Source organism: Anomaloglossus baeobatrachus, chromosome 7 (assembly GCF_048569485.1).
Source record: "Anomaloglossus baeobatrachus isolate aAnoBae1 chromosome 7, aAnoBae1.hap1, whole genome shotgun sequence".
NCBI lineage: Eukaryota > Metazoa > Chordata > Amphibia > Anura > Aromobatidae > Anomaloglossus > Anomaloglossus baeobatrachus.
Window position 1 is genome coordinate 70,664,759 of NC_134359.1, and position 26,743 is coordinate 70,691,501.

Here is a 26,743-nt window from a genome sequence, read left to right on the forward strand (position 1 = left end):
ACAATTATATATATAATATGGGCTGAAAGTGCACACTCCCAGCTGCAATATGAGAGTTTTCACATCCAAATCGGAGAAAGGGTTTAGGAATCATAGCTCTGTAATGCATAGCCTCCTCTTTTTCAAGGGACCAAAAGTAATTGGACAAGGGCTGCAATTAACTCTGAAGGCATCTCCCTCGTTAACCTGTAATCAATGAAGTAGTTAAAAGGTCTGGGGTTGATTACAGGTGTGTGGTTTTGCATTTGGAAGCTGTTGCTGTGACCAGACAACATGCGGTCTAAGGAACTCTCAATTGAGGTGAAGCAGAACATCCTGAGGCTGAAAAAAAAGAAAAAATCCATCAGAGAGATAGTAGACATGCTTGGAGTAGCAAAATCAACAGTCGGGTACATTCTGAGAAAAAAGGAATTGACTGGTGAGCTTGGGAACTCAAAAAGGCCTGGGCGTCCACGGATGACAACAGTGGTGGATGATCGCCGCATACTTTCTTTGGTGAAGAAGAACCCGTTCACAACATCAACTGAAGTCCAGAACACTCTCAGTGAAGTAGGTGTATCTGTCTCTAAGTCAACAGTAAAGAGAAGACTTCATGAAAGTAAATACAAAGGGTTCACATCTAGATGCAAACCATTCATCAATTCCAAAAATAGACAGGCCAGAGTTAAATTTGCTGAAAAACACCTCATGAAGCCAGCTCAGTTCTGGAAAAGTATTCTATGGACAGATGAGACAAAGATCAACCTGTCCCAGAATGATGGGAAGAAAAAAGTTTGGAGAAGAAAGGGAACGGCACATGATCCAAGGCACACCACATCCTCTGTAAAACATGGTGGAGGCAACGTGATGGCATGGGCATGCATGGCTTTCAATGGCAATGGGTCACTTGTGTTTATTGATGACATAACAGCAGACAAGAGTAGCCGGATGAATTCTGAAGTGTACCGGGATATACTTTCAGCCCAGATTCAGCCAAATGCCGCAAAGTTGATCGGACGGCGCTTCATAGTACAGATGGACAATGACCCCAAGCATACAGCCAAAGCTACCCAGGAGTTCATGAGTGCAAAAAAGTGGAACATTCTGCAATGGCCAAGTCAATCACCAGATCTTAACCCAATTGAGCATGCATTTCACTTGCTCAAATCCAGACTTAAGACGGAAAGACCCACAAACAAGCAAGACCTGAAGGCTGCGGCTGTAAAGGGCCTGGCAAAGCATTAAGGAGGAAACCCAGCGTTTGGTGATGTCCATGGGTTCCAGACTTAAGGCAGTGATTGCCTCCAAAGGATTTGCAACAAAATATTGAAACAAAAAATTTTTTTTTGGGTTTGGTTTATTTGTCCAATTACTTTTGACCTCCTAAAATGTGAAGTGTTTGTAAAGAAATGTGTACAATTCCTACAATTTCTATCAGATATTTTTTGTTCAAACCTTCAAATTAAACGTTACAATCTGCACTTGAATTCTGTTGTAGAGATTTCATTTCAAATCCAATGTGGTGGCATGCAGAGCCCAACCCGCGAAAATTGTGTCACTGTCCAAATATTTCTGGACCTAACTGTAGCTATATCAGAACTGTACTACATTTCCAATAGGAGGCATTTGCTAATATTATTGTTATTACACCTACTACATATAGGAATAGGGTCTTAGGGATCCTCTTCTTGGTTGCCTGACTTCTATTGTAACTTGCAGGATCTCACTGGGGTTAGGCTATGTGTCCACGGGCGTTCGTACCTGCGGATATATCCGCAGGTTTCCCACAGCTGCTCCCTGTAATCCGAAGCTATTTAATAGCTGCGGTAGTACAGCGAAATAGCTGCGGTAAACCTGCGGACATTCATGCGGATTACCTGCGGATGTCCCGGCCTCTATCTCCATAGTGAAGGGCCGGGGTTTCCGCAGGTATCTCCGCAGAAAGAATTGACATGCAATTATGTGTGGCTGCGGGACATCCGCAGCATGTTCCGCAGCCGCACGTATCCGCAGCATGGACACAGACACTACCCATGTCCCATAGGATAACATGGGGAGTGTCTGTACATGCTGAAACCTGCGGATTTATCTGGAAAATCCTGAAAATCAGCGGATTTTCTGCAGATAAAACCGCAGATTTAATCTCCCGTGGGCACATGGCCTTAATGTGTGAGCTGGAAGTGGCTTCTACAGTTTAAGTCTATGAAGTGTCATAAGGGAGCTCCATAGACTTCTATTGTAAAAGCCACTTTTAGCTCACACATAAACCCCAGTGTGATCCTCCAAGTTAGAATAGAAGTCATATGACTAAGAAGAGTCGGAAATAACCAGGTTAATAAATATTTATATTCTTCAAGTACGGAGCATGTTTTTATAAATCTCTCCATTGAGCACTTTCTCAGGGGCTCAACTCCAGAGCCGGCTCCATACATCCACTCCCAACAAGTGGTGTACAAGTACGGTACTCATTGTGAAGGGGTTAAATTGACTGGTGGCAGCACAGATCTACTCACTTGCAGACCGGTAGCCCCTACCTGCAGTATATCAATACATTGCACCCAATTACTGCTCTGTCCAAGTATGACTAGATATGTCAGAACGGTCAGCCTTAGATGCAAAGAAGGGTGTTTCCATTCATTACCGGCAAGCAAAAAATTTAAAATGATGAGGAATCAAAGAAAATATTTCTATAACTTCTCCCTATCTGCACAAAACTGAACTATTCCTTTCATTCTGTGCTTCCAAATCCCTCACACTGCATAAATAAAAAAAAGTTGTGTAGGAGGAAGTTATAAGATTGTAATTATCTCCATAAAGAAATCTGAACTGTGAACCCCCAACCGTTCATCATTAATAGCACTGTAACAAGCTGACAACGTCGTAAGGTCACCCTGCGGTAGACTTTTTTTGTGATAAGCCTTAGTAAGGAATATTTAGTTTATAAAAAGACCCCCACCCCCTAGTTAAAGTATTGCTGACTCCTTGTACACCATGTTCCAAATTATTATGAAATTATATAGAGTTTCTGACTGACAACTTTCTTCCATGGTACAAAAAGCAGAAATGTGCCTTCAGGAGCAAAATCATCTTCATGCATGACAATGCACCATCTCATGCTGCAAAGAATACCTCTGTGTCATTGGCTGCTATGGGCATAAAAGGAGATGGTGTGGCCACCATCTTCCCCTGACCTCAACCCTATAGAGAACCTTTGGAGTATCATCAAGCAAAATATCTATGAGGGTGGGAGGCAGTTCACAACATAACAGCAGCTCTGGGAGGCTATTCTGACATAAGGGAAAGAAATTCAAGCAGAAACTCTCTAACAACTCACAAGTTCAAGGGATGCAAGAATTGTGAAGGTGATATCATAGAAGGGCTCCTATGTTAACATGTAACTTGGACTGTTAGGATGTTTTGGATTTAAATAGCTTTTTATTTCAGTGAATGTGACCTCCTAATGCTGCAAATTCAACAATTGAGCATTTTCAGTTCTTTAAAACATATAAAATGTTTAGAAACTCTACTGTGCCTAATAATTTGGAACAGTGCAAGTTGAGTTTTTTTAATTTCGAAGATTATACTGTTATCATTGGGAGGTTTCCTCAATAAAATTAGTTGTATACTCTAATGGGTGATGACTTTTATTAGACTGACTGTCATTTGCTCCGATCATTTAGGAAAATCAGAGTAAAATATCATTTGCATAATGATTTGGAACGTGGTGTATATCATAGGTGTCAATAATTTTGTAGCAGATCTGAAGGGCCGGCAGCAGGGCTCTGATAACCATCTACTCACAAGGGGGAATATACAATAAAAGAATTGTTCAAACATTTCAGAAATATAACAAACAAAAACAAAGTTCCCATTCCATAAATCTGATGAAATCACCAACCTTCCTCGCCGGCTTCCTCCGCTGCTTCGTCGTCGTCGTCATCATCGCTGTCGTCATCACTTCCCCCCTCCTCTCCTTCTGAATCACTGTCGCCTTCATCCAAAATTTCTTAAAAACAAAAGAAAATAAAACTCATTTAGCAAAAAATCAATATATAAATTGAACCAGAGAAACGAGCCAGTGTGAATTCCACGCCGATGACGCAGAAACCAATAGAGCTAAATCTGAAGACTTAGGCCACGGGCAGCAGAAGAGGCTTTAGAAAACGTGAGTTTGGGAAAACAAGTATTTTTCTTCTTTGCCGACACCACACAATAGTAATAAATTCTCTCCCGAGATTTAGTGGCATTGCTGGTTTCGGCTGTAGAGTTATTACACACATTGCATCAATGACAACTAAATCATGCCGGAGCATTATTAGAAAGACCGGATGAATTTCCATTGTAAATAGGCTTATGAATCTCCTCTGCTGGAGCAAAAATCACAATACAACACTCCTATTAGCTGCACGCAAACCGTATTCAGTGGAACCTTGGTTAACGAGAACAATCCGTTCTGGGAGTGTGCTTGTTAACCAAGTTACTCGTCTAGCAAAGCAAAATTTCCCATAGGAGATCATTGCAATGCAGACAATTCGTTCCACAACTTCTTAAACGTCCCATCCTGTACCCCTATTGTGCCATTCCACACATGCACAAACACACACAAACACGCACAAACACACATGAGCACATTATGCTCACCTTACCTTCCGCTCCATCGCCGGCCTCCTGGATCTTGTAGTTCTCTGGTACAGGATGTGTATCGGGTAACCATCGCAACGAGGGAGAAACTTCCACTGCCAGAGCGCTGACGTCAAAGGCAGGAGACGCTTGCCTCTGATTGGTCAGCGCCCTGCCTTTCAGTAGCGGCTGACAGCGGAAGTTCCTGCATCGTCGCGATGGTTACCGATACACATCCTGTAGCGGCGAACTACAAGAACCATGAGGCCGGCGATGGAACGGAAGGTAAGGTGAGCATAATATGTGTGTGTGCATGCGTGCTTGTGTGGACTGCAAGAGCGGGTTAGAGTACGGCGGACGTACGGAACCGGAAGTGTGTGCGGTGAGTATTTGCTCGTACAGCAAAGCATGCTCGTAAACAGAGCTACAAATTTACAGCAAGTTTTGCTTGTATAGTGAAATACTCGCTGAATTTGGTTACTCGTTAACTGAAATTCCACTGAATCATTCATTTTTTTTCATAAAGAAATGATTGCACACAACCGGTGTATTTTATTGACTGATCTGAGATTATTACTATTTATTATTAGATTATTTCATACCTTTTTTAATTGTCTTATACTTCTCCTCGTTTTCAAGAAAATTCGGATCCGCCTTGAAGACATCTGAAACAAATTTCAGAGAATTACTTATCATACTAAATACACACCAAAGAAATGTTAGCAATCTAAAAAAAAAATCATTATGTTGCCTTGTCTTATAGGGAGAGGTCAGATCTCAAAAACAACTTTGCCCTATAAGGGTCCATCACCCGAGACCCCAAGCAATCGATATTAAATTGCATCTTAAGACCCACGTTTAGATTGTCGATAGCGCTCTCTTGTCCCCCCCATACACAGGAGCGCTCAGTTCGGCCGAATACAGAGCTCCTGCCAGAATCCTATGCCAGTGACTTATGTCTTGGAGAGCAAAGGATCGGCAACTGAAAATCCAACAGGCTTTATCCTTCTCTCCTGTACATGCCAGGGGAAAAGCCGGGACATCCACGTACTCATTTCATGGTCGGCCAATCCAGATGATATCAGCATTGTCTAATGTGTACGTGGGGCATTATAGACATTTCATACAACATTCTACAGTCGTATGATGAATATTATACATCTCATCGTTACCTCCCAACAAATCAGCAAAAAAAAATCAGCAGCCATTAATATTAGTGCCTGGTAAAATCAGCCGATTATGGTGGAACTAAAACCTACTATATGAAAGAGGTTACTGGTGATGACACAACCATAATAATTACGGTAAATTATTATTATTATTATTATTATTATTTATTTATAGAGCACCATTAATTCCATGGTGCTGTACATGAGAAGGGGGTTACATACAAAATACGTATACAAGTTACAGTAGACAGACTAGTACAGAGGGAAGAGGGCCCTACCCTTGCGGGCTTACATTCTATAGGATTATGGGGAGGAGACAATAGGTGGGGTGTAGGTCAGGCGGCGGCTCCGCACGGTGGTCGGGCGGCAGCTCCGCACGGTGGTCGGGCGGCAGCTCCGCACGGTGGTCGGGCGGCAGCTCCGCACGGTGGTCGGGCGGCAGCGAGTTCATTGTAGATTGTAGGCATTTCTGAACAGATGAGTTTTCAGGTTCCGTTTGAAGTTTGCAAGGGAAGGGGATAGTCTGACGTGTTGAGGCAGCGAGTTCCAGGAGACTGGGGATGCTCGGGAGAAGTCTTGGAGTCGGTTGCGTGAGGAGCGAATGAGAGAGGAGGAGAGGAGGAGATCTTGGGAGGACCGGAGGTGACGTGTTGGAGTGTAGTGGGAGAGTAGTTCGGAGATGTACGGAGGGGAAAGATTATGCACAGCTTTGTAGGTCAGTGTTAGAAGTTTGAATTGGATACGGTGGAAGATTGGAAGCCAGTGGAGGGACATGCAGAGGGGAGAAGCGGGGTGGTATTGAGGAGAGAGGTGGATAAGTCGGGCAGCAGAGTTAAGGATGGACTGGAGAGGGGCGAGCGTGTTGGCAGGGAGGCCACAGAGGAGGATGTTACAGTAGTCGAGGCGGGAGATTATGAGGGCATGCACTAGCATTTTAGTAGATTGCAAATTGAGGAAAGGGCGGATTCTGGAAATATTTTTGAGTTGAAGACGGCAGGAGGTGGTGAGGGACTGGATGTGTGGTATGAAGGATAAGGCAGAGTCAAAGGTCACTCCGAGGCAGCGAACTTTGGGTACTGGCGAGAGCGTGGTGTTATTTATTGTAATAGATAGATCAGGTGGAGAGTGTAGGTGAGACGGAGGAAAGATGATTAGTTCAGTTTTGGCCACATTGAGCTTTAGGAAGCGAGAGGAGAAGAAGGAGGATATAGCAGATAGACATTTCGGGATTTTGGACAGCAGAGATGTGGCATCTGGGCCAGAGAGGTAGATCTGGGTGTCGTCGGCATATAGGTGGTATTGGAAGCCATGGGACTTTATGAGTTGTCCTAGGCCAAATGTGTAGATAGAGAAAAGTAGGGGTCCTAGGACAGAGCCTTGAGGGACGCCAACAGAGAGATGGTGGGATGAAGAGGTTGTGTGAGAGTGGGAGACACTGAAAGTGCGATTTGAGAGGTATGAAGAGATCCAAGAGAGGGCAAGATCTCTGACACCAAGGGAAGAGAGGGTCTGTAATAGGAGGGAGTGGTCAACGGTATCGAAGGCTGAGGACAGGTCTAGGAGTAGGAGTATAGAGAAGTGTTTGTTCGCTTTGGCAGTAAGCAAGTCATTTGTGATTTTAGTCAGGGCAGTTTCGGTAGAGTGATGTGGACGGAAGCCGGACTGTAGGTTGTCAAAGAGAGCGTTAGAGGAGAGGTGGGAGGAAAGTTCAGCATGGACATGCTGTTCCAGGAGTTTTGAGGCAAGTGGGAGTAGTGATATGGGGCGATAGCTGGTAGTAGAGGTTGGATCGAGGGAAGGGTTAAACTCCATCTTCTTGATTGGGTATATTTAGATAGTCCTTGAAAGAAAAAAAAATACTTCCCGCGCACTCCCCTAATATATCACACTTCCCGTTTAATCCTCTACAGCTCATTGTCTATGTTACCGTCTGCGCTCCAAAATTTCCCTGGTGGTTGGTCCCCTAGTGTGCAAATAGTATCCTCTGCAAATATTGAAATTCTATTCTCAGTGCCCTCTACAAGGTCTTTAATAAATATATTAAAAAGAAGAGGGCCCAATACTGATCCCTGTGGTACTCCAAATCTGTCACCAGGTTTTTGCTCCCCCATCTGAGAGCAGCATAATGTAGAGACAGAGAACCTGATTCTAGCGATGTGTCACTTACTGAGCTGTTTGCCATTATTTTAATAAAATAAATGTTTTCTCTGCTGCAGATCTAGTAGTTATACAGAGCTCATGAATATGCTGGACTACCTAGCAGTACGGCAAGTAGTCCTTTAATGGTAATCTACAACTACACTAAGCAGCCCATTAAGTGAAACACTGATGGAATCAGGATCTTTGCCACTACATTATGCGACTTTCAGATTAGGTGGCAAAAACCTGGTGACAGATTCCCTTCAAGCTCTTTATACAGAGGCCAGCCAGTATCTTGAAAGATTGCACTCAGAAAAATCTGCATTAGTATGGGTATAGTAGTTCTACAGCACACGTCTAATTCCCACCCACAGGCTGCGAGGGTGCACGGTCATGCCAGCGACATGATGCTGCTGGACTGAACTGTCGTCATTCAAAGCCAAATTCACCAACTAAGAGAAACTGGCTGCGGAGCACTGCTCTCCGGAGAGAAGATGGATATAAGCCTTACATAAGTATGTTAAAGCAAATATTGTGGTGGCTCTGCAGTCACATCTGTGCTGCCTGGTCCCAGTAATACTGGATTACCAATCTATAAACTTATGACAACACAATATACAAACCTATAACATACAGAAACATTAGTCTATGTTCACATTCTGCAGATAAGCTACATATTATCCATCCGCAGAATATTATAGCGGCAGCAAAGAGGGTGAGAGTTTAACAAACCTCATCTACACGCTGCAGGATAAAAAATGAATCTGGATATTGACCAGATTTTAAAGCTGCTGCTTATCAATGTTTTCTGTGGATTTTAAAAGCAAATTTGTATGCAATTTGTAACCCCTCCAGATATTGTCCTGTACGGCCGACGTAAGTGTAATGTATATGGGGGTGTGTATTCTCAGGTGAGTAGTTATGTGTTGATACTGAAGGCAGAAAAGAAATTAAAATATTTAAAGCCCCACTCCACTGTTATTTTTTCCACCTCTGTAGTGGTGCTTTTATAGTCTAACCTCCCCTCCCCAAATCCTATGCGCCTCCTCCGACGTTTTCACCTTTTATTGGTGGCGCTTTGGTCCCGTTGTGCCATCTTGTTCCCGTAACTTTTGATTTGACAGAAGTTATGTCACACGCTTTCAATACAAGTCTACGAGAGCCAGAAAGAGGCTCTCATAGACTTGTATTGAAAAGTGAGCTTCGGCGCACTTCAGCTGTGATAGAAAGGGAAGACACTGGAGGAGGAAGGTAGGGACCTGCAATTAAAGGGAACCTGTCACCACTTTTTGGCGTACAAGCTGCAGCCACCACCACCGGGCTCTTATATACAGCATTCTAACATGCTGTATATAAGAGCCCAGGCCGCTGTGAGAACATAAAAAACACTTTATAATTGTTTTCTAACTGTCGCGTGGTTGGCCACATGGGCGTCTCTGTTGTCCGGTGCCAGCTCCTTCGGCCATCTTTGTTCTCCTTCTTCTCTAGCCGCGGTGCATGACGGGTCCTACGTCTTCCACACTTGCCGACATTCAGGTCCTGAGCAGGCGCACTTTGATCTGCCCTGAGCAGGGCAGATCAAAGTATTGTAGTGCGTCTGTGCAGGACCAGCGAGTGTGTATGATGTAGATGTGTCATGCACACAGGCTTCAGAAGAAGGACGAAGATGGCTGAAACAGGAGGCGCTGGCACCGGAGACGCCCATATGGCCCACCGCGCAACCGTTAGGTAAGTATTATAAAGTGTTTTTTATGTTCTCACAGCCGCCTGGGCTCTTATATACAGCATGTTAGAACGCTGTATATGAGAGCCTGGTGGTGGTGGCTGCAGCTTATAGGGTAGAAAATTGGTGACAGGTTCCCTTTAAAAGTTTCAGTCCAAGATTGAAAAAAAAAACAAAAAAAAACAATGGAGTGGTGCTTTATTGAAGTAAATATTAAAAAAATATGGAGTTTAATAGCAACAGAATTGTGCTCAACACAAATGAACAAATACAACAAAAAAGTACTCAAAGCACAAAGTAAAATTTGCTGAGCCAGGAATAAGATCTCATTACAAGTAAAGTGTCTGTAAAGATAGAATTTTTCATAAAGAAATAAAAATGAGACTGAAAAAGCCAAATTTTGGGAGTGCATTACATTTACAGAAGAGGGTTTAGACCGAAGATTGAATGATGGCAGCATTCTGACTTTATTGCGGAGGTTTTTGACTACGACATGGAGAAAGTACATAGAAAAGCATCAGAGATTTAGTTGTAAGAGAAATGTTGTCATAAAGAGGAACAGCTCAGGGATGAGAAATCTCTATTCCCCGGAATGATCCTGATTTATGCGGCAAACACACATTTCGCAGGGAAGTCAATTTCCAGCTGCCACCGACTTTCATCAGTGGAGTGATGTATGTAATGCTGGGACTTACTAAGGACATCTTCTGGATTATAATCATCTTCTAGTGGAAGCATGTGTGTAAACTGATCTTCTTCCTCCACCAGGTCCAGTCCTTCTGGGATAACTGGGTGATCCTTAAAGCCGTCCTTTCTTACTGCAAACATGACTTCAATCATGTACTGGACACGTTTGTCTATTTCCGACTCATGAAGGATGTTCCGGAGACGCTCGAATATAGCTACAGGGGGGGAAGAAGACATCATTTAACAGCAGAGAAAATACATGTTTTCAGAATGAAAATAATACCTTGGAGATGTCCTCTTTGTATCAACCTCTAACATCAGCCATAAGAGCACCCAAAGGTTTAACCATTCGGATTAATCACAAGCCCTGACAAACGGGAGATATTCTTGGTGCACAAGGCAGGTTCATTGTTGAAAAAAGAAACCAGGGAAAACTTGGCGACAACAATATGGTGCAAAGTTAAAGTAGACCTAAATTATTATGGATCTTTAGGTTCTTCTTGTTGAGAGGAATACAGGTAAAATAACTTGAATATCTTACACAAACTGGATTTCTTTTGTCCTGCTAAGTATTGTCCTGTGATCACAGCAGCCTCTGCAATGTATTGTCCTGTGATCACAGCAGCCTCTGCAATGTATTGTCCTGTGATCACAGCAGCCTCTGCAATGTATTGTCCTGTGATCACAGCAGCCTCTGCAATGTATTGTCCTGTGATCACAGCAGCTTCTGCAATGTATTGTCCTGTGATCACAGCAGCCTCTGCAATGTATTGTCCTGTGATCACAGCAGCCTCTGGAATGTATTCTGTGATCACAGCAGCCTCTGCAATGTATTCTCCTGTGATCACAGCAGCCTCTGCAATGTATTCTCCTGTGATCACAGCAGCCTCTGCAATGTATTCTCCTGTGATCACAGCAGCCTCTGCAATGTATTGTCCTGTGATCACAGCAGCCTCTGCAATGTATTGTCCTGTGATCACAGCAGCCTCTGCAATGTATTGTCCTGTGATCACAGCAGCCTCTGGAATGTATTGTCCTGTGATCACAGCAGCCTCTGCAATGTATTCTCCTGTGATCACAGCAGCCTCTGCAATGTATTTTCCTGTGATCACAGCAGCCTCTGCAATGTATTGGCCTGTGATCACAGCAGCCTCTGCAATGTATTGGCCTGTGATCACAGCAGCCTCTGCAATGTATTGGCCTGTGATCACAGCAGCCTCTGCAATGTATTGGCCTGTGATCACAGCAGCCTCTGCAATGTATTGGCCTGTGATCACAGCAGCCTCTGCAATGTATTGGCCTGTGATCACAGCAGCCTCTGCAATGTATTGGCCTGTGATCACAGCAGCCTCTGCAATGTATTGGCCTGTGATCACAGCAGCCTCTGCAATGTATTGGCCTGTGATCACAGCAGCCTCTGCAATGTATTGGCCTGTGATCACAGCAGCCTCTGCAATGTATTGGCCTGTGATCACAGCAGCCTCTGCAATGTATTGGCCTGTGATCACAGCAGCCTCTGCAATGTATTGGCCTGTGATCACAGCAGCCTCTGCAATGTATTGGCCTGTGATCACAGCAGCCTCTGCAATGTATTGGCCTGTGATCACAGCAGCCTCTGAAATGTATTGGCCTGTGATCACTGCAGCCTCTGCAATGTATTGGCCTGTGATCACAGCAGCCTCTGCAATGTATTGTCCTGTGATCACTTCAGTGTCTGCACCAATTCATGCAGTGTGTAGGAAATAGGGGCCCAGTGACAAGTGTATTGTGAGCTAAGAAGCTTAGGCTGGTTTCACATATCCGTTTTTCGGAGTCCGGCACGATCCGGTGTAAAAACTGATGCGACGGATCCGGCAAAAAAACGGATCCGTCTCATCAGTTTTTTTCCATGCGTTCCTTCTGTTTTTTGACGGATTCGTTGTGATACTGAGCACGCTCAGTTAAAAAAACTGATCCATCGTTGGATTTCGTCATATGCTGGATGACGACGGATCCGGCGCCCATAGGCTTCCATTATACAACATGCCGGATTCGGCGTGGTCCGGTTTTTTGCCGGAGACAAAAAACACTGCATGCTGCGTCCTTTCCGGCAGCCGGGCGAAGAAATTTCGCTGGATCCGGCGGACACCACAAGCAACGCAAGGCCATCCGGCACAATCCGGCTCTAACACAAGTCAATAGGGAATAAAACTGATCCGGCGCCGGATCAGTTTTATCCACATTTCGCCAGATTGTGCCTGACGGCGAAAAACGAATGTGTGAAACCAGCCTTATAGAAACAGTGACCACTGATCAGGTAACACTATATCTGAAACACAAGATCATTTCCTAAACAGGGAAGAAGAGGTCTGCAGGAAAAACTGGTTGAGTCCTAAAATTAAATATTGTACACAAGCATCAAATTTTTACTGTAGGAATGCTTAAAAGGGCTTGTGTAGGATTAAATAAACATGAATGTTAACTTTCAGAAACAGCGCCACCTCTTACCAAGGGTGGTGTATAGTATTGCAGCTCAGCTGTATTCCCTTCATGGGGGCTGACTTGCAATACGAGACACAATCTGTGGTCAGGGGAGGCGTTCTCTCTGAAAGCAGTAAAGTAAGAGAGTAGTCACACATTTTTAGTCTTGGGGACAACCCCCTTAAAGGAAATCTGTCAGCAGGTTTTTGCTATGTAATCTGAAGATAATAGGAGATAGAGGCTGACTCAAAGAATTCAACATTAAGTCCAAGGAAGAAGAAAAAGACCGCATTCTCCACTTGATACCGGAAGCTTTTTTATTGTGTGCAAAAAACAGGGTTAAACAGTGGTAGTGGAGAGCTGGGTACAGGCCTTCTCACAGATGATGGCCTTTTCGCGTCTGATGTCATGGACCCGTTGAAGCGTAATCAGACGCGAAACGGCCATCGTCTGTGAGAAACTTAAAGAGAACCTGTCACCACTTTTTTGGCCTATAAGCTGCGGCCACCACCACCGTGCTCTTATATACAGCATTCTAACATGCTGTATATCAGAGCCCAGGCCGGAGGTATAACATAAAAAACACTTTATAATATTTACCTAACGGCCTTATGGGCGTCTCCGTTGTCCAGTGCCGGGACCTCCTCTTTCGGCCGTCTTCATCATCTTTCTGAAGCCTGGGTACATGACGCGTCTACGTCATACACATTCGCCAGTCCCGCGCAGGCGCACTACAATACTTTGATCTGCCCTGCTCAGGACCTGAATGCCGGCGAGTGTGGATGACGTCGCACCACGGCTAGAGAAGAAGGAGCACAAAGATGGACAAAAGAGGAGACGCCGGCACCGGACAACGGAGACACCAATAAGGCCAATCACGCGACCGTTCGGTAAGTATTATAAGGGTACTTTCACACTTGCGTTATTTTCCTTCCGTTACAATCCGCCCTTTTGGGAAACAGCGGAATCCGTTAACGGATTCCGCTGTTTCCCATAGACTTGTATGGTTGACGGATTGTACCAAAAGGAGCTGCGTTGCTTCCGCTGGGCGACGCTCCGTTGCTTCCGCCCAGCGGGAGGAACGCAGCATGTAACGTTATTTTGAGCAGCGGAATCCTCTGGATTTCACTGCGCATGCTCTTTTTTTTTTTTTTTTTTTTTTAAATCAAACTTTATTTTGGCTCGCGGTGGCCGAACGTTCAGCTGAGCGCCCGGCCGTCGGCAAGCGACAGCGCTCAGCTGAATGACCGGCCACCAGCATGCCCGGGCGCCGGCAAGTCACAGCGCTCAGCTGAGCGCCCGCCCGCCGGCATGCCCGGGCGCCGGCAAGTGACAGCGATCAGCTGATCACCCGGCGGCCGGCTGCAGGGAGCGATCAGCTGATCACCCGGCGGCCGGGAGCGATCAGCTGATCACCCGGCAGCCGGCTGCAGGGAGCGATCAGCTGATCACCCGGCGGCCGGGAGCGATCAGCTGATCACCCGGCAGCCGGCTGCAGGGAGCGATCAGCTGATCACCCGGCGGCCGGCTGCAGGGAGCGATCAGCTGATCACCCGGCGGCCGGCTGCAGGGAGCGATCAGCTGATCACCCGGCGGCCGGGAGCGATCAGCTGATCACCCGGCGGCCGGGAGCGATCAGCTGATCACCCGGCAGCCGGCTGCAGGGAGCGATCAGCTGATCACCCGGCAGCCGGGAGCGATCAGCTGATCACCCGGCGGGCGGGAGCGATCAGCTGATCACCCGGCGGCCGGCTACTGGGAGCAATCAGCTGATCACCCAGCGGCCGGCTGCAGGGAACGATCAGCTGATCGTTCACTATAGTCTGCCGCTGGTAAAACCGGGAAAAAAAAAAAAAAAAAAATCAAAACGAATTGCGTTGTTTTGCAGCATCCGTTGCATCCGTTGTGTCACTATATGCAACACATCCGTTGCATCCGTTACACAACGCAATGCAACGGATACTGTTCAACGCAAGTGTGAAAGTAGCCTAAAGTGTTTTTTATGTTATACCCCCGGCCTGGGCTCTTATATACAGCATGTTAGAATGCTGTATATAAGAGCCCGGTGGTTTTGGCCGCAGCTTATAGCCAAAAACGTGGTGACAGGTTCCCTTTAATATTTTCTGTATTCTGGACCAGCACACCCGGAACCTGTCTATTTGTGGAGTACATGAGCAGACTTTCTCCTCATGCTACACCTGTCCAGGCATAAAAGGTAGTGCAGGACTGCTTCTTTATATTTCTACTATAGAGTTTAATAATTAATCATTTATTACCCTCTGTGTTGTTGTTTACTTATAGTGAAGGTTTTATCACCTGGGATTATCATTGCCTGGACTACTCTAGTCAGACCAAGCCCCTTACCTGTGTGATCAGCAGCTCAATGTCTATAGACATTACATAGAGAGCCTGGGGAGCTTTCTGAGCTCTGCTGCATTGTAAGGTTGGGGCCACATGAGCATATGGCATTTGATGCAAGTGTATCGGACGCAATATGCGAATGACTCTCGGCTCACGCTTTGCTGTGAGCGTAAGCTGAGTGACATGTGACTGTGATCCGATCCTGCGATTGGATCATAGGTGCAGAGGAGAGGGAGGGACTAATCTCTCCATCTCCTCCATTGTCAGCCTGTGCGTATATCGCACTGCACTCAGATGTCAGCTGAGTGCAGTCTGATATTTCACTCGCACCCATAGAGTATGGGTGCGAGTGATCTGAGACTCGCTGACACTTGCAGCATGCTGCGATTGTTTTCTTGGTCCAATTAGGGCTGAGAAAAAAAAAAATCACAGATGGGAAGTGCCTGACAAAGTAACATTAATCCGAGTGGAATGCAATTTTTTTATTGCAATCCACTTGGACCATTTTACTCGCCATGTGTCCTAGACCCAAATCTAAAAATTATGCTTGTATCACAACTGCTGCACCCAGTAATCTAAGTGATATATTGTTGGAATCAGGGTCTCCGTGCCTACTTCATGCTGCTCTCAGATGTGGAAACAAAATCTGCTGACAGATTCCCATTACCATTCAAACATACAACAATATGTTACAAGAGAATTGGGTTAATCCAGCTGTGCATTATCTGAAGTGCCACGGTCCCATGATCAAAACCAATGTCATATTTCAAATCGGTGTCAGATGACCGACAAGAAGAATTCACAAAGAAGGGAATTTTGTTTACTTACCGTAAATTCCTTTTCTTCTAGCTCCTATTGGGAGACCCAGACAATTGGGTGTATAGCTTCTGCCTCCGGAGGCCACACAGAGTATTACACTTTAAAAAGTGTAACCCCTCCCCTCTGCCTATACACCCTCCCGTGGATCACGGGCTCCTCAGTTTTGGTGCAAAAGCAGGAAGGAGAAAACTTATAAATTGGTCTAGGGTAAATTCAATCCGAAGGATGTTCGGAGAACTGAAAACCATGAACCAAAAGAACAATTCAACATGAACAACATGTGTACACAAAAGAACAACAGCCCGAAGGGCACAGGGGCGGGTGCTGGGTCTCCCAATAGGAGCTAGAAGAAAAGGAATTGACGGTAAGTAAACAAAATTCCCTTCATCTTTGTCGCTACATTGGGAGACCCAGACAATTGGGACGTCCAAAAGCAGTCCCTGGGTGGGTAAAAGAATACCTCAATAAAAAGAGCCGAAACGGCCCCCTCTTACAGGTGGGCAACCGCCACCTAAAGGACTCGCCTACCTAGACTGGCGTCTGCCGAAGCATAGGTATGCACCTGATAGTGTTTCGTGAAAGTGTGCAGACTAGACCAGGTAGCTGCCCGACACACCTGCTGAGCCGTAGCCCGGTGCCGCAATGCCCAGGACGCACCCACGGCTCTGGTAGAATGGGCTTTCAGCCCTGAAGGAAGCGGAAGCCCAGAAGAACGGTAGGCTTCAAGAATCGGTTCCTTGATCCACCAAGCCAAGGTTGACTTGGAAGCCTGCGAACCCTTACGCTGGCCAGCGACAAGGACAAAGAGCGCATCTGAACGACGCAGGGGCGCCGTGCGAGACACATAGTGTCGGGGTGCTCTCACTAGATCTAAAGAGTGCAAATCCTTTTCACATTGGTGAATTGGATTAGGGCAAAATGAAGGTAAGGAGATATCCTGATTGAGATGAAAAGGAGATACCACCTTAGGGAGAAATTCCGGGACAGGACGCAGAACCACCTTATCCTGGTGAAAGACCAGGAAGGGGGCTTTGCAAGACAGCGCTGCAAGCTCCGACACTCTTCGGAGTGATGTAACTGCCACTAGGAAGGCCACCTTCTGCGAAAGACGTGATAAAGAGACATCCCGCAGCGGCTCGAAAGGTGGTTTCTGAAGAGCCGTTAGCACCCTGTTAAGGTCCCAGGGTTCCAGCGGACGCTTGTAAGGTGGGACTATGTGGCAAACTCCCTGCAGGAACGTGCGGACCTGCGGAAGCCTAGCTAGGTGCTTTTGAAAAAATACGGAGAGCGCCGATACTTGTCCCTTGAGAGAGCCGAGTGACAAACCCTTGTCCATTCCGGATTGAAGGAATGAAAAAAAAGTGGGTAAAGCAAACGGCCATGGAGTAAAACCATTATCAGAGCACCAGGATAAGAAGATTTGCCAAGACCTGTAATAGATTTTGGCGGACGTCGGTTTCCTGGCCTGTCTCATGGTGGCAATGACATCCTGAGATAACCCTGAAGACGCTAGGAGCCAGGACTCAATGGCCACACTGTCAGGTTGAGGGCCACAGAATTCAGATGGAAAAACGGCCCTTGTGACAGCAAGTCTGGGCGCTCTGGAAGCGCCCACGGTTGACCCACCGTGAGATGCCACAGATCCGGGTACCACGACCGCCTCGGCCAATCTGGAGCGACGAGAATGGCGCGACGGCAGTCGGACCTGATCTTGCGTAACACTCTGGGCAGCATTGCCAGAGGAGGAAACACATAAGGCAGTTGAAACTGCGACCAATCCTGAACTAATGCGTCCGCCGCCAGAGCTCTGTGATCTTGAGACAGAGCCATGAATGTCGGGACTTTGTTGTTGTGCCGTGACGCCATGAGATCGACGTCCGGCGTTCCCCAGCGGCGACAGATCTCTCGAAACACGTCTGGGTGAAGAGACCATTCCCCCGCGTCCATGCCCTGAGGACTGAGAAAATCTGCATCCCAGTTTTCTACGCCAGGGATGTGAACTGCGGAGATGGTGGAGGCTGTGGCTTCCACCCACTGCAGAATCCGCCGGACTTCCTGGAAGGCATGACGACTGCGCGTGCCGCCCTGGTGGTTGATGTATGCGATGGCAGTGGCGTTGTCCAACTGGATACGGATCTGTCTGCCCTCCAGCCACCGATGGAAAGCCAATAGGGCTAGATACACTGCCCTTATCTCCAGAACATTGATCTGAAGGGAAGACTCTACCGGAGTCCAGGTTCCCTGAGCCCTGTGGTGGAGAAAAACCGCTCCCCACCCTGACAGGCTCGCGTCCGTGGTGACCACAGCCCAGGTTGGGGGTAGGAAGGATTTTCCTTGCGATAGAGAATTGGGAAGGAGCCACCACTGAAGAGATGTCTTGGTTGCAAGGGAAAGAGAGACGTTCCTGTCAAGGGAAGTCGACCTCCTGTCCCATTTGCGGAGAATGTCCCATTGGAGTGGCCGCAGATGGAATTGCACGAACGGCACTGCCTCCATTGCTGCCACCATCTTCCCCAGGAAGTGCATGAGGCGCCTCAAGGGGTGTGACTGACCCCGAAGAAGAGATTGCACCCCTGCCTGCAGAGAAAGCTGTTTGTCCAGCGGTAGCTTGACTACCGCTGACTGTGTATGAAACTCCATCCCGAGGTAAGTCAGTGATTGGGTCGGTGTCAACTTGGATTTTGGGAAGTTGATGATCCACCCGAACTGCTGGAGAGTCGCCAGAGCGACGGTAAGGCTGTGTTGACACGCCACCCGAGAAGGTGCCCTGACTAGGAGATCGTCTAAGTAGGGAATCACCGAGTGGCCCTGAGAGTGTAGGACCGCCACGACGGATGCCATGACTTTGGTGAACACCCGTGGGGCTGTCGCCAGGCCGAAAAGCAATGCCACGAACTGAAGGTGTTCGTCCCCGATGGCGAAACGCAAGAAGCGTTGATGTTCGGGTGCGATCGGCACGTGAAGATAAGCATCCTTGATGTCGATCGATGCTAGGAAGTCTCCTTGTGACATCGAGGCGATGACCGAGCGGAGAGATTCCATCCGAAACCTTCTGGTGCTCACATGTCTGTTGAGTAGTTTGAGGTCCAGAACGGGACGGAATGATCCGTCCTTCTTTGGCACCACGAACAAGTTGGAGTAAAAGCCGCGACCATGTTCCTGAGGGGGAACGGGGATCACAACTCCTTCTGTCTTCAGAGCGTCCACTGCCTGAAAAAGTGCGTCGGCCCGAGCGGGGGGCGGAGAGGTTCTGAAGAAACGAGTCGGAGGACGAGAGCTGAACTCTATCCTGTAACCGTGAGACAGAATGTCTCTCACCCATCGGTCTTGAACATGTGGCCACCAGGTGTCGCAAAAGCGGGAGAGCCTGCCACCGACCGAGGATGCGGCCCGGGGATGCCGAGGGTCATGAGGAGGCCGCCTTGGAGGCAGTGCCTCCTGCGGCCTTTTGGGGGCGTGACTTGGACCGCCACGCATAGGAGTTCCTCTGGCCTTTCTCCGGCCTGCTGGACGAAGAGGATTGGGGCTTGGCGGAGGGACGAAAGGACCGAAACCTTGATTGTATTTTTCGTTGCTGAGGTCTCTTAGGTTTGGACTGGGGTAAGGAGGAGTCCTTTCCCTTGGAATCTCATCCAATCATTCGCCAAACAAGCGGTCGCCAGAAAACGGCAAACCGGTTAAGAACCTCTTGGAGGCCGAGTCTGCCTTCCATTCGCGCAGCCACATGGCCCTGCGGACTGCCACAGAATTAGCGGATGCCACCGCTGTACGGCTAGCAGAGTCTAGGACTGCGTTCATGGCGTAGGAAGAAAAAGCTGACGCTTAAGAAGTCAAAGACGCAACCTGCGGAGCAGAATTACGTGTGACCGCATTAATCTCAGCTAGACAAGCTGAGATAGCTTGGAGTGCCCACACGGCTGCAAAGGCCGGGGCAAAAGACGTGCCCGTGGCTTCATAGATGGATTTCACCAGGAGCTCTATCTGCCTGTCAGTGGCATCTTTTAGTGATGAGCCATCTGCAACCGATACCACAGATCTAGCCGCCAGCCTAGAGACTGGAGGATCCACCTTGGGACATTGAGCCCAACCCTTAACTACGTCAGAGGGGAAGGGGTAACGTGTGTCAGTGAGGCGCTTAGTAAAGCGCTTGTCCGGGACCGCTCTGGGCTTCTGGACAGCATCTCTGAAATTAGAGTGATCGAAAAACGCACTACGTGTATGTTTGGGGAACCTAAACTGGTGTTTCTCCTGCTGAGACGCCGACTCCTCTACAGTAGGAGGCGGGGGAGAGAGATCCAACACCTGGTTGATGGACGAGATAAGATCATTCACTAAGGCGTCCCCTTCAGGTGTATCAAGGTTAAGGGCGACGTCAGGGTCAGAGCCCTGAGCTGCGACGTCCGCCTCGTCCTCCAGAGAGTCCTCAAGCTGGGAACCCGAGCAGCGTGAAGAAGTCGGGGAAGATTCCCAGCGAGCCCGCTTAGCCTGACTAGGACTGTGGTCCGGGCAGGAGTCCTCCACGTGAGACCTAGGGCCCAACCTGGGAGCGCGCTGCGGCGCGGACCGAGAGGGGCCTGGAGGCGACGATCTAACAGGGGCCAGGGCCTGTGTAAGGACCGGTCTGGACTGCAAAGCTTCTAGCAGCTTAGAAGACCATTTGTCCATAGACTGAGCCATGGATTGTGAAAGTGATTCAGAGAGTTTCTCAGCCAAAGAGGCGAATTCTGTCCCTGCAGCCTGGTCAGGGGGAGCAGGGGGGTCTACATGAGCCGAGGGGCCCACCAGTGTCCAAGGCTCCGGCTGAGCAAGCGAAACAGGGGTCGAGCATTGCTCACAGTGAGGGTAGGTGGAACCCGCAGGTAACATAGCCCCACAAAAGGTACAGGCCGCAAAAAAACCCTGTGCCTTAGCACCTTTGCTCCTTGTGGACAACATGCTGTTGTCTCCTAGGAGAGTGATCACTGAGGGTATATGGGAAAGGGTATACAGCCCGACCGAACAGAATATATATATATAAATACGTATCTATTCCGGCACCCTAGGGGGACCAGCACCGGGTGATCGGTGTGGCTTACCGACCGCTAAAAAGCGGAGTGTGTGTCCTCCAGATTCCCTGCCTTAGGTCTCCCAGAGCTGCAGAGCTCTTTCCTGATAATCCTCCACCGGCAGAATGCCAAAAAATGGCTGCCGGAGCTCTCAGGGGAGGAGTGGAGGCGTGGGCGGCGCTAGAAAAGTGCGGGAATCTGGGGTCCCCACAGTGATCAGTGAGGGGGGAGGAAACATACAGGATGCTCCGGCCCTCACATCCGACGTCAGGTCGGCAGTCCCGCCCTTACCCCTGACAGGCAGGCCCGGGGGCGGGATTTTTGCTACTAGGCCGCGATGAAGCCGGGGACTAAATTTAAGACCGCGGCCGACAAGCAGGTGCGGTCGGCTCAAATCAGCAGCTGCTGCAGCGTCCGGGAGGAAGGCGCTCCCTGCACAGTCCCCATGGGGACACAGAGTACCTTAGAGATGCAGGGCCCGGTCCCTGAGGATGAATAGACTCCTGTCCGGTAGATTCCCACAGGGGCTGCGGAGGGAGCACGGTCCCAGTAAATGGATGACCGCTCAGGATCCCACTTCTCCCAGAGCCGCTTAAGGGATGGTGAAGGAGACGGCATGAGGCTCCGGCCTTTGTACCCGCAATGGGTACCTCAACCTTAACAGCACCGCCGACGTAGTGGGGTGAGAAGGGAACATGCCGGGGGCCCCGTGAGGGCCCTCTTATCTTCCAACCGATATAACTAATATGAGAATGCATGAGTGGATGTGTGCCTCCTTCCACACAAAGCATAAAACTGAGGAGCCCGTGATCCACGGGAGGGTGTATAGGCAGAGGGGAGGGGTTACACTTTTTAAAGTGTAATACTTTGTGTGGCCTCCGGAGGCAGAAGCTATACACCCAATTGTCTGGGTCTCCCAATGGAGCGACAAAGAAATTACAATTTCTAATCTTCAAGTACATAAAAACAGATCATAACATTTTTGTAAGATACATGGTGGTGTATGTATGAAAAGAGTTTGCCGTGGATGATATACAGTACAGACCAAAAGTTTGGACACACCTCCTCATTCAAACAGTTTTCTTTATTTTCAGGACTCTGAAAATTGTGGATTCACATTGAAGGCATCAAAACTATGAATGAAAACATGTGGAATGAAATACTTAAAGTGTGAAACAACTGAAAATATCTTATATTCTAGGTTCTTCAAAGTATCCACCTTTTGCTTTGATTACTACTTTGCACACTCTTGGCATTCTATTGATGAGCTTCAAGAGGTCGTCACCGGAAATGGTTTTCCAACAGTCTTGAAGGAGTTCCCAGAGATGCTTGGCACTTGTTGGCCCTTTTGCCTTCACTCTGCGGTCCAGCTCACCCCAAACCATCTCGATTGGGTTCAGGTCTGGTAACTGTAGAGACCAGGTCATCTGGCGTAGCACCCCATCACTCTCCTTCTTAGTCAAATAGCCCTTGAACAGCCTGGAGGTGTGTTTGGGGTCATTGTCCTGTTGAAAAATAAATGATGGTCCAACTAAACGCAAACCGGATGGAATAGCACGCCACTGCAAGATGCTGTGGTAGCCATGCTGGTTCTGTATGCCTTCAATTTTGAATAAATCCCCAACAGTGTCACCAGCAAAGCACCCCCACACCATCACACCTCCTCCTCCATGCTTCACGGTGGGAACCAGCCATGTAGAGTCCATCCGTTCACCTTTTCTACAAAGACACGGTGGTTGGATCCAAAGATCTCAAATTTGGACTCATCAGACCAAAGCACAGATTTCCACTGGTCTAATGTCCATTCTTTGTGTTCTTTAGCCCAAACAAGTCTCTTCTGCTTGTTGCCTGCCCTTAGCAGTGGTTTCCTAGCAGCTATTTTACCATGAAGGCGTGATGCACAAAGTCTCCTCTTAACAGTTGTTCTAGATATGAGGTGTGTCCAAACTTTTGGTCTGTACTATATATCAGTAGCTTTCTTTATAAAAGTCTTTTAGCCATAATGTACTCAACAACTCTCACGCTGGATATTCACAGTGAAGAGACGCAGCTCCATGTTGGGGCTAAGGGTCACTTCTTTCCAACCATTAAAGTTAATGAGCAAAGTAAAGTGCCCACAGAAAGTAAAGAGACCGCACAGCAGACACTTACCATTTATACCTCTGGGTGTTACTTGCGTGAGCTTAAGACCGCTTTCCTTTAAAAAACCAATAGAAACTTCAACGCTGTCATCTGTAGGTCTCTCCAGCAGCAAAGTCAGCATTTCCAGCGCCAGCACCTCGTGGGCCTGAAGCAATGAAGAGAGCAAACAGAGAAATGCAATGAAGAGAGCAAACAGAGAAATGTGTTCACTTATGCAAAAAAGACCACTTCTCAACAGCAATCATCATAAATCACACTCTGGTGATAGAGATCTAAACACCACGCATTTATCATTCAGTACAGGGGGTGCGGGGGGTGGAGCAAAATACTATTACAGGAAAAATTGGAAAATTCAACTTCAAAGCTTTAGTACATAGGTAAAAAAAAAATAAAAAAAAAAAAATAATGGTCCATCTTGGAATGACTATCTGGTAAGGTGTGTATACAAATAGAGGTCTCACCACCATGGCTGGTTGTAAAGCAAAATAGCAGATTTTTCAAATTGGTAATGGGCAATGATTCTGTAATTACAACTGTAGTGTAATTCCAAAAAACACCCGATTTGTTGGAAAACTGCACATTGACATGGTATTTAGCAGAGAGGCGGCTGTGCGGTGGCCATTGATAACATGTAAAAAAAATCATTGGCAATTTCTTAAAATGTGAAAAAACATTTTCTTACTTCTTAAGCCTTTGAAAACTTATGAATCTTTGTAATATATTCCATTACTTTATTTTGCTATCTTCTTTTTTAAAGGGAACCTGTCAGGCACAATATTCAATCAGAACCACAAGCAGTTCTGGGTGCATATTGCTAATCCCTGCCTAACTGTCCCTGTATCTAGTAGCATAGATAAAGAGATCTGTAGAAAAAGTATTTCTGAAGATCCTTTATTATATGCAAATGAGGGACTAGTCACAAGGGTGTTATAACCCCCAACTAGTCCGCCCTCTTAGCATGTCCCCGCAATTCTGGTCATACGCACTATGAAGCTAGGTAGCCAGGTGTATGCATTCTGTCTTCAGAGAGGTCTAGAGCGCATGACCAGAAGTGCCGGCGAACTAGTCAAGAAATAGAACGCCCTTGCGACTAGTCCATGTGCGCTCATTAGCATATCATAAAGGATCTTGACAAATACTTTTTCTAAAGATCTCTTTATGTATGCTACTAGATACAGGGACATTAAGGTCATGATTCTGGGTGCATATTGCACCTGACAGGTCCCCTTTAAAAACACCATACTGAAAGTGCTATTTATCCTGCTTAGCTCATGCTCTTTTACAAGCTGATTTACATGGATGCTATAGTATGGATATAGCCCAAACACTATTTACAGACACTCTGTTGTGTGAGCTTCTCTGCTCCCCTCCCGCCTGCTCACAAAAAGAAGTGCTTGTGAACAGTGTTGGAAAACCTTGCTACAGCAGCAGATCAAAGCAGCATGCAATGGAGCATGAACAAAGCAGCTAAAACAGCACTTTTAATATTATGCTTGAACGAGAAGAAATCAAAATAAGATAATGGATAGTACATCAAAAATTCACAACATTGCAAAGGCTGATCAATGGTAAAAAAAAAAAAAAGGGTTACTTCTTAATAAATACCAGCTCACCTTAAGTTGTGCTACAACAGGCACAACGCTAATCAACATCGTATTGGCAAATTTATGGATAACACTGACAGTACTCAAAGCGTGAATCTTGCCAGGCATACACGATACAGAGGATGGGATAATCAGTCCTGAAGAGCGACGAAAGAACGAGTCACAATCAGTGAAAGTGGAAACTTGTATTTTTCATTCGTTTTTTTAGTATCTTTCATAAAAACTTGATAAAGTGAACCTTAGTTCCTTAGTTCCCAGAAACACATTATTTTATGAAAGATGCCAATATACAGAAATCAAGATACAAAAAGCTTCTTCCCTGGATTATTGCGGCTCTGTAGACTAGTAGTTGATCTTCCATTAGTCTCCAGGACTGGATACCACTTCATTCTTACTACACATTAAAAATTCTTTACAATTTACCCAAATTTTCCAAATATTTGAATCAAAGTAGAGAAAGTTAAAATAAGCAAAATAATGCCAAATAAAATAACAGGCCTAATAACCCCTTAATGACCTGCGACATACATTTTCATCACAGGTTGTGTGTGGGATATATAGGGAGCAGGCTCATGAGCTGCGCCCGCTCCATACCTGGCAGACATTGGCTGTGTTACACAGCCAGCATCTGTCTGTATCAGTAGTGACAATGCAACAGTGACTGGGAGGCGGAAAGATTATGGGTTATTATGGTAGCTGGAGGCCTGCTGAAGGCTCCCTCGAATGCTGCCATCTTAATTCTCCTGTGAAGTCTAGTAGTATTGCAGTATATAGTATAAGAAAAAGCTATGACTCTCAGAAAGAAGGGAATTTTGTTTACTTACCGTAAATTCCTTTTCTTCTAGCTCCAATTGGGAGACCCAGACAATTGGGTGTATAGGCTATGCCTCCGGAGGCCGCACAAAGTATTACACTTAAAAGTGTTAAGCCCCTCCCCTTCTGCCTATACACCCCCCGTGCTCCCACGGGCTCCTCAGTTTTGGTGCAAAAGCAAGAAGGAGGAAAAAGAATTAAAAACTGGTTTAAAGTAACTTCAATCCGAAGGAATATCGGAGAACTGAAACCATTCAACATGAACAACATGTGTACACAAAAAAACAGGGGCGGGCGCTGGGTCTCCCAATTGGAGCTAGAAGAAAAGGAATTTACGGTAAGTAAACAAAATTCCCTTCTTCTTTGTCGCTCCATTGGGAGACCCAGACAATTGGGACGTCCAAAAGCAGTCCCTGGGTGGGTAAAATAATACCTTGTAAGAGAGCCGTAAAACGGCCTCTTCCTACAGGTGGGCAACCGCCGCCTGAAGGACTCGTCTACCTAGGCTGGCATCCGCCGAAGCATAGGTATGCACCTGATAGTGTTTCGTGAAAGTGTGCAGGCTCGACCAGGTAGCCGCCTGACACACCTGCTGAGCCGTAGCCTGGTGCCTCAAAGCCCAGGACGCGCCCACGGCTCTGGTAGAATGGGCCTTCAGCCCTGAGGGAACCGGAAGCCCAGCCGAACGGTAGGCTTCGAGAATTGGCTCCTTGATCCACCGAGCCAAGGTTGATTTGGAAGCCTGTGACCCTTTACGCTGGCCAGCGACAAGGACAAGGAGTGCATCCGAGCGGCGCAGGGGCGCCGTACGAGAAATGTAGAATCTGAGTGCTCTCACCAGATCTAACAAGTGCAAATCCTTTTCACATTGGTGAACTGGATGAGGACAAAAAGAAGGTAAGGAGATATCCTGATTGAGATGAAAGGGGGATACCACCTTAGGGAGAAATTCCGGAACCGGACGCAGAACCACCTTGTCCTGGTGAAAAACCAGGAAAGGGGCTTTGCATGACAGCGCTGCTAGCTCAGACACTCTCCGAAGTGAAGTGACTGCTACTAGAAAAACCACTTTCTGCGAAAGGCGTGAGAGAGAAATATCTCTCATTGGCTCGAATGGTGGTTTCTGAAGAACCAGCAGCACCCTGTTCAGATCCCAGGGTTCTAACGGCCGCTTGTAAAGAG

At 47.0% G+C, this 26,743-nt stretch overlaps 1 protein-coding gene across 1 annotated transcript in view; it reads right to left on the bottom strand.

The window, feature by feature from the left end:
• Positions 1 to 26,743, bottom strand: part of CWC22 (CWC22 spliceosome associated protein) — a 220,920-nt gene that overhangs the window by 113,791 nt on the left and 80,386 nt on the right. Inside the window, exons 8-11 of the mRNA XM_075318892.1 lie at positions 23,154 to 23,289; positions 10,326 to 10,532; positions 5,202 to 5,264; positions 3,878 to 3,985 (exon numbers count right to left, since the gene is read on the bottom strand). Coding sequence (XP_075175007.1) covers positions 3,878 to 3,985; positions 5,202 to 5,264; positions 10,326 to 10,532; positions 23,154 to 23,289 — 514 coding nt within the window. The remainder of the gene's footprint in view (positions 1 to 3,877; positions 3,986 to 5,201; positions 5,265 to 10,325; positions 10,533 to 23,153; positions 23,290 to 26,743) is intronic.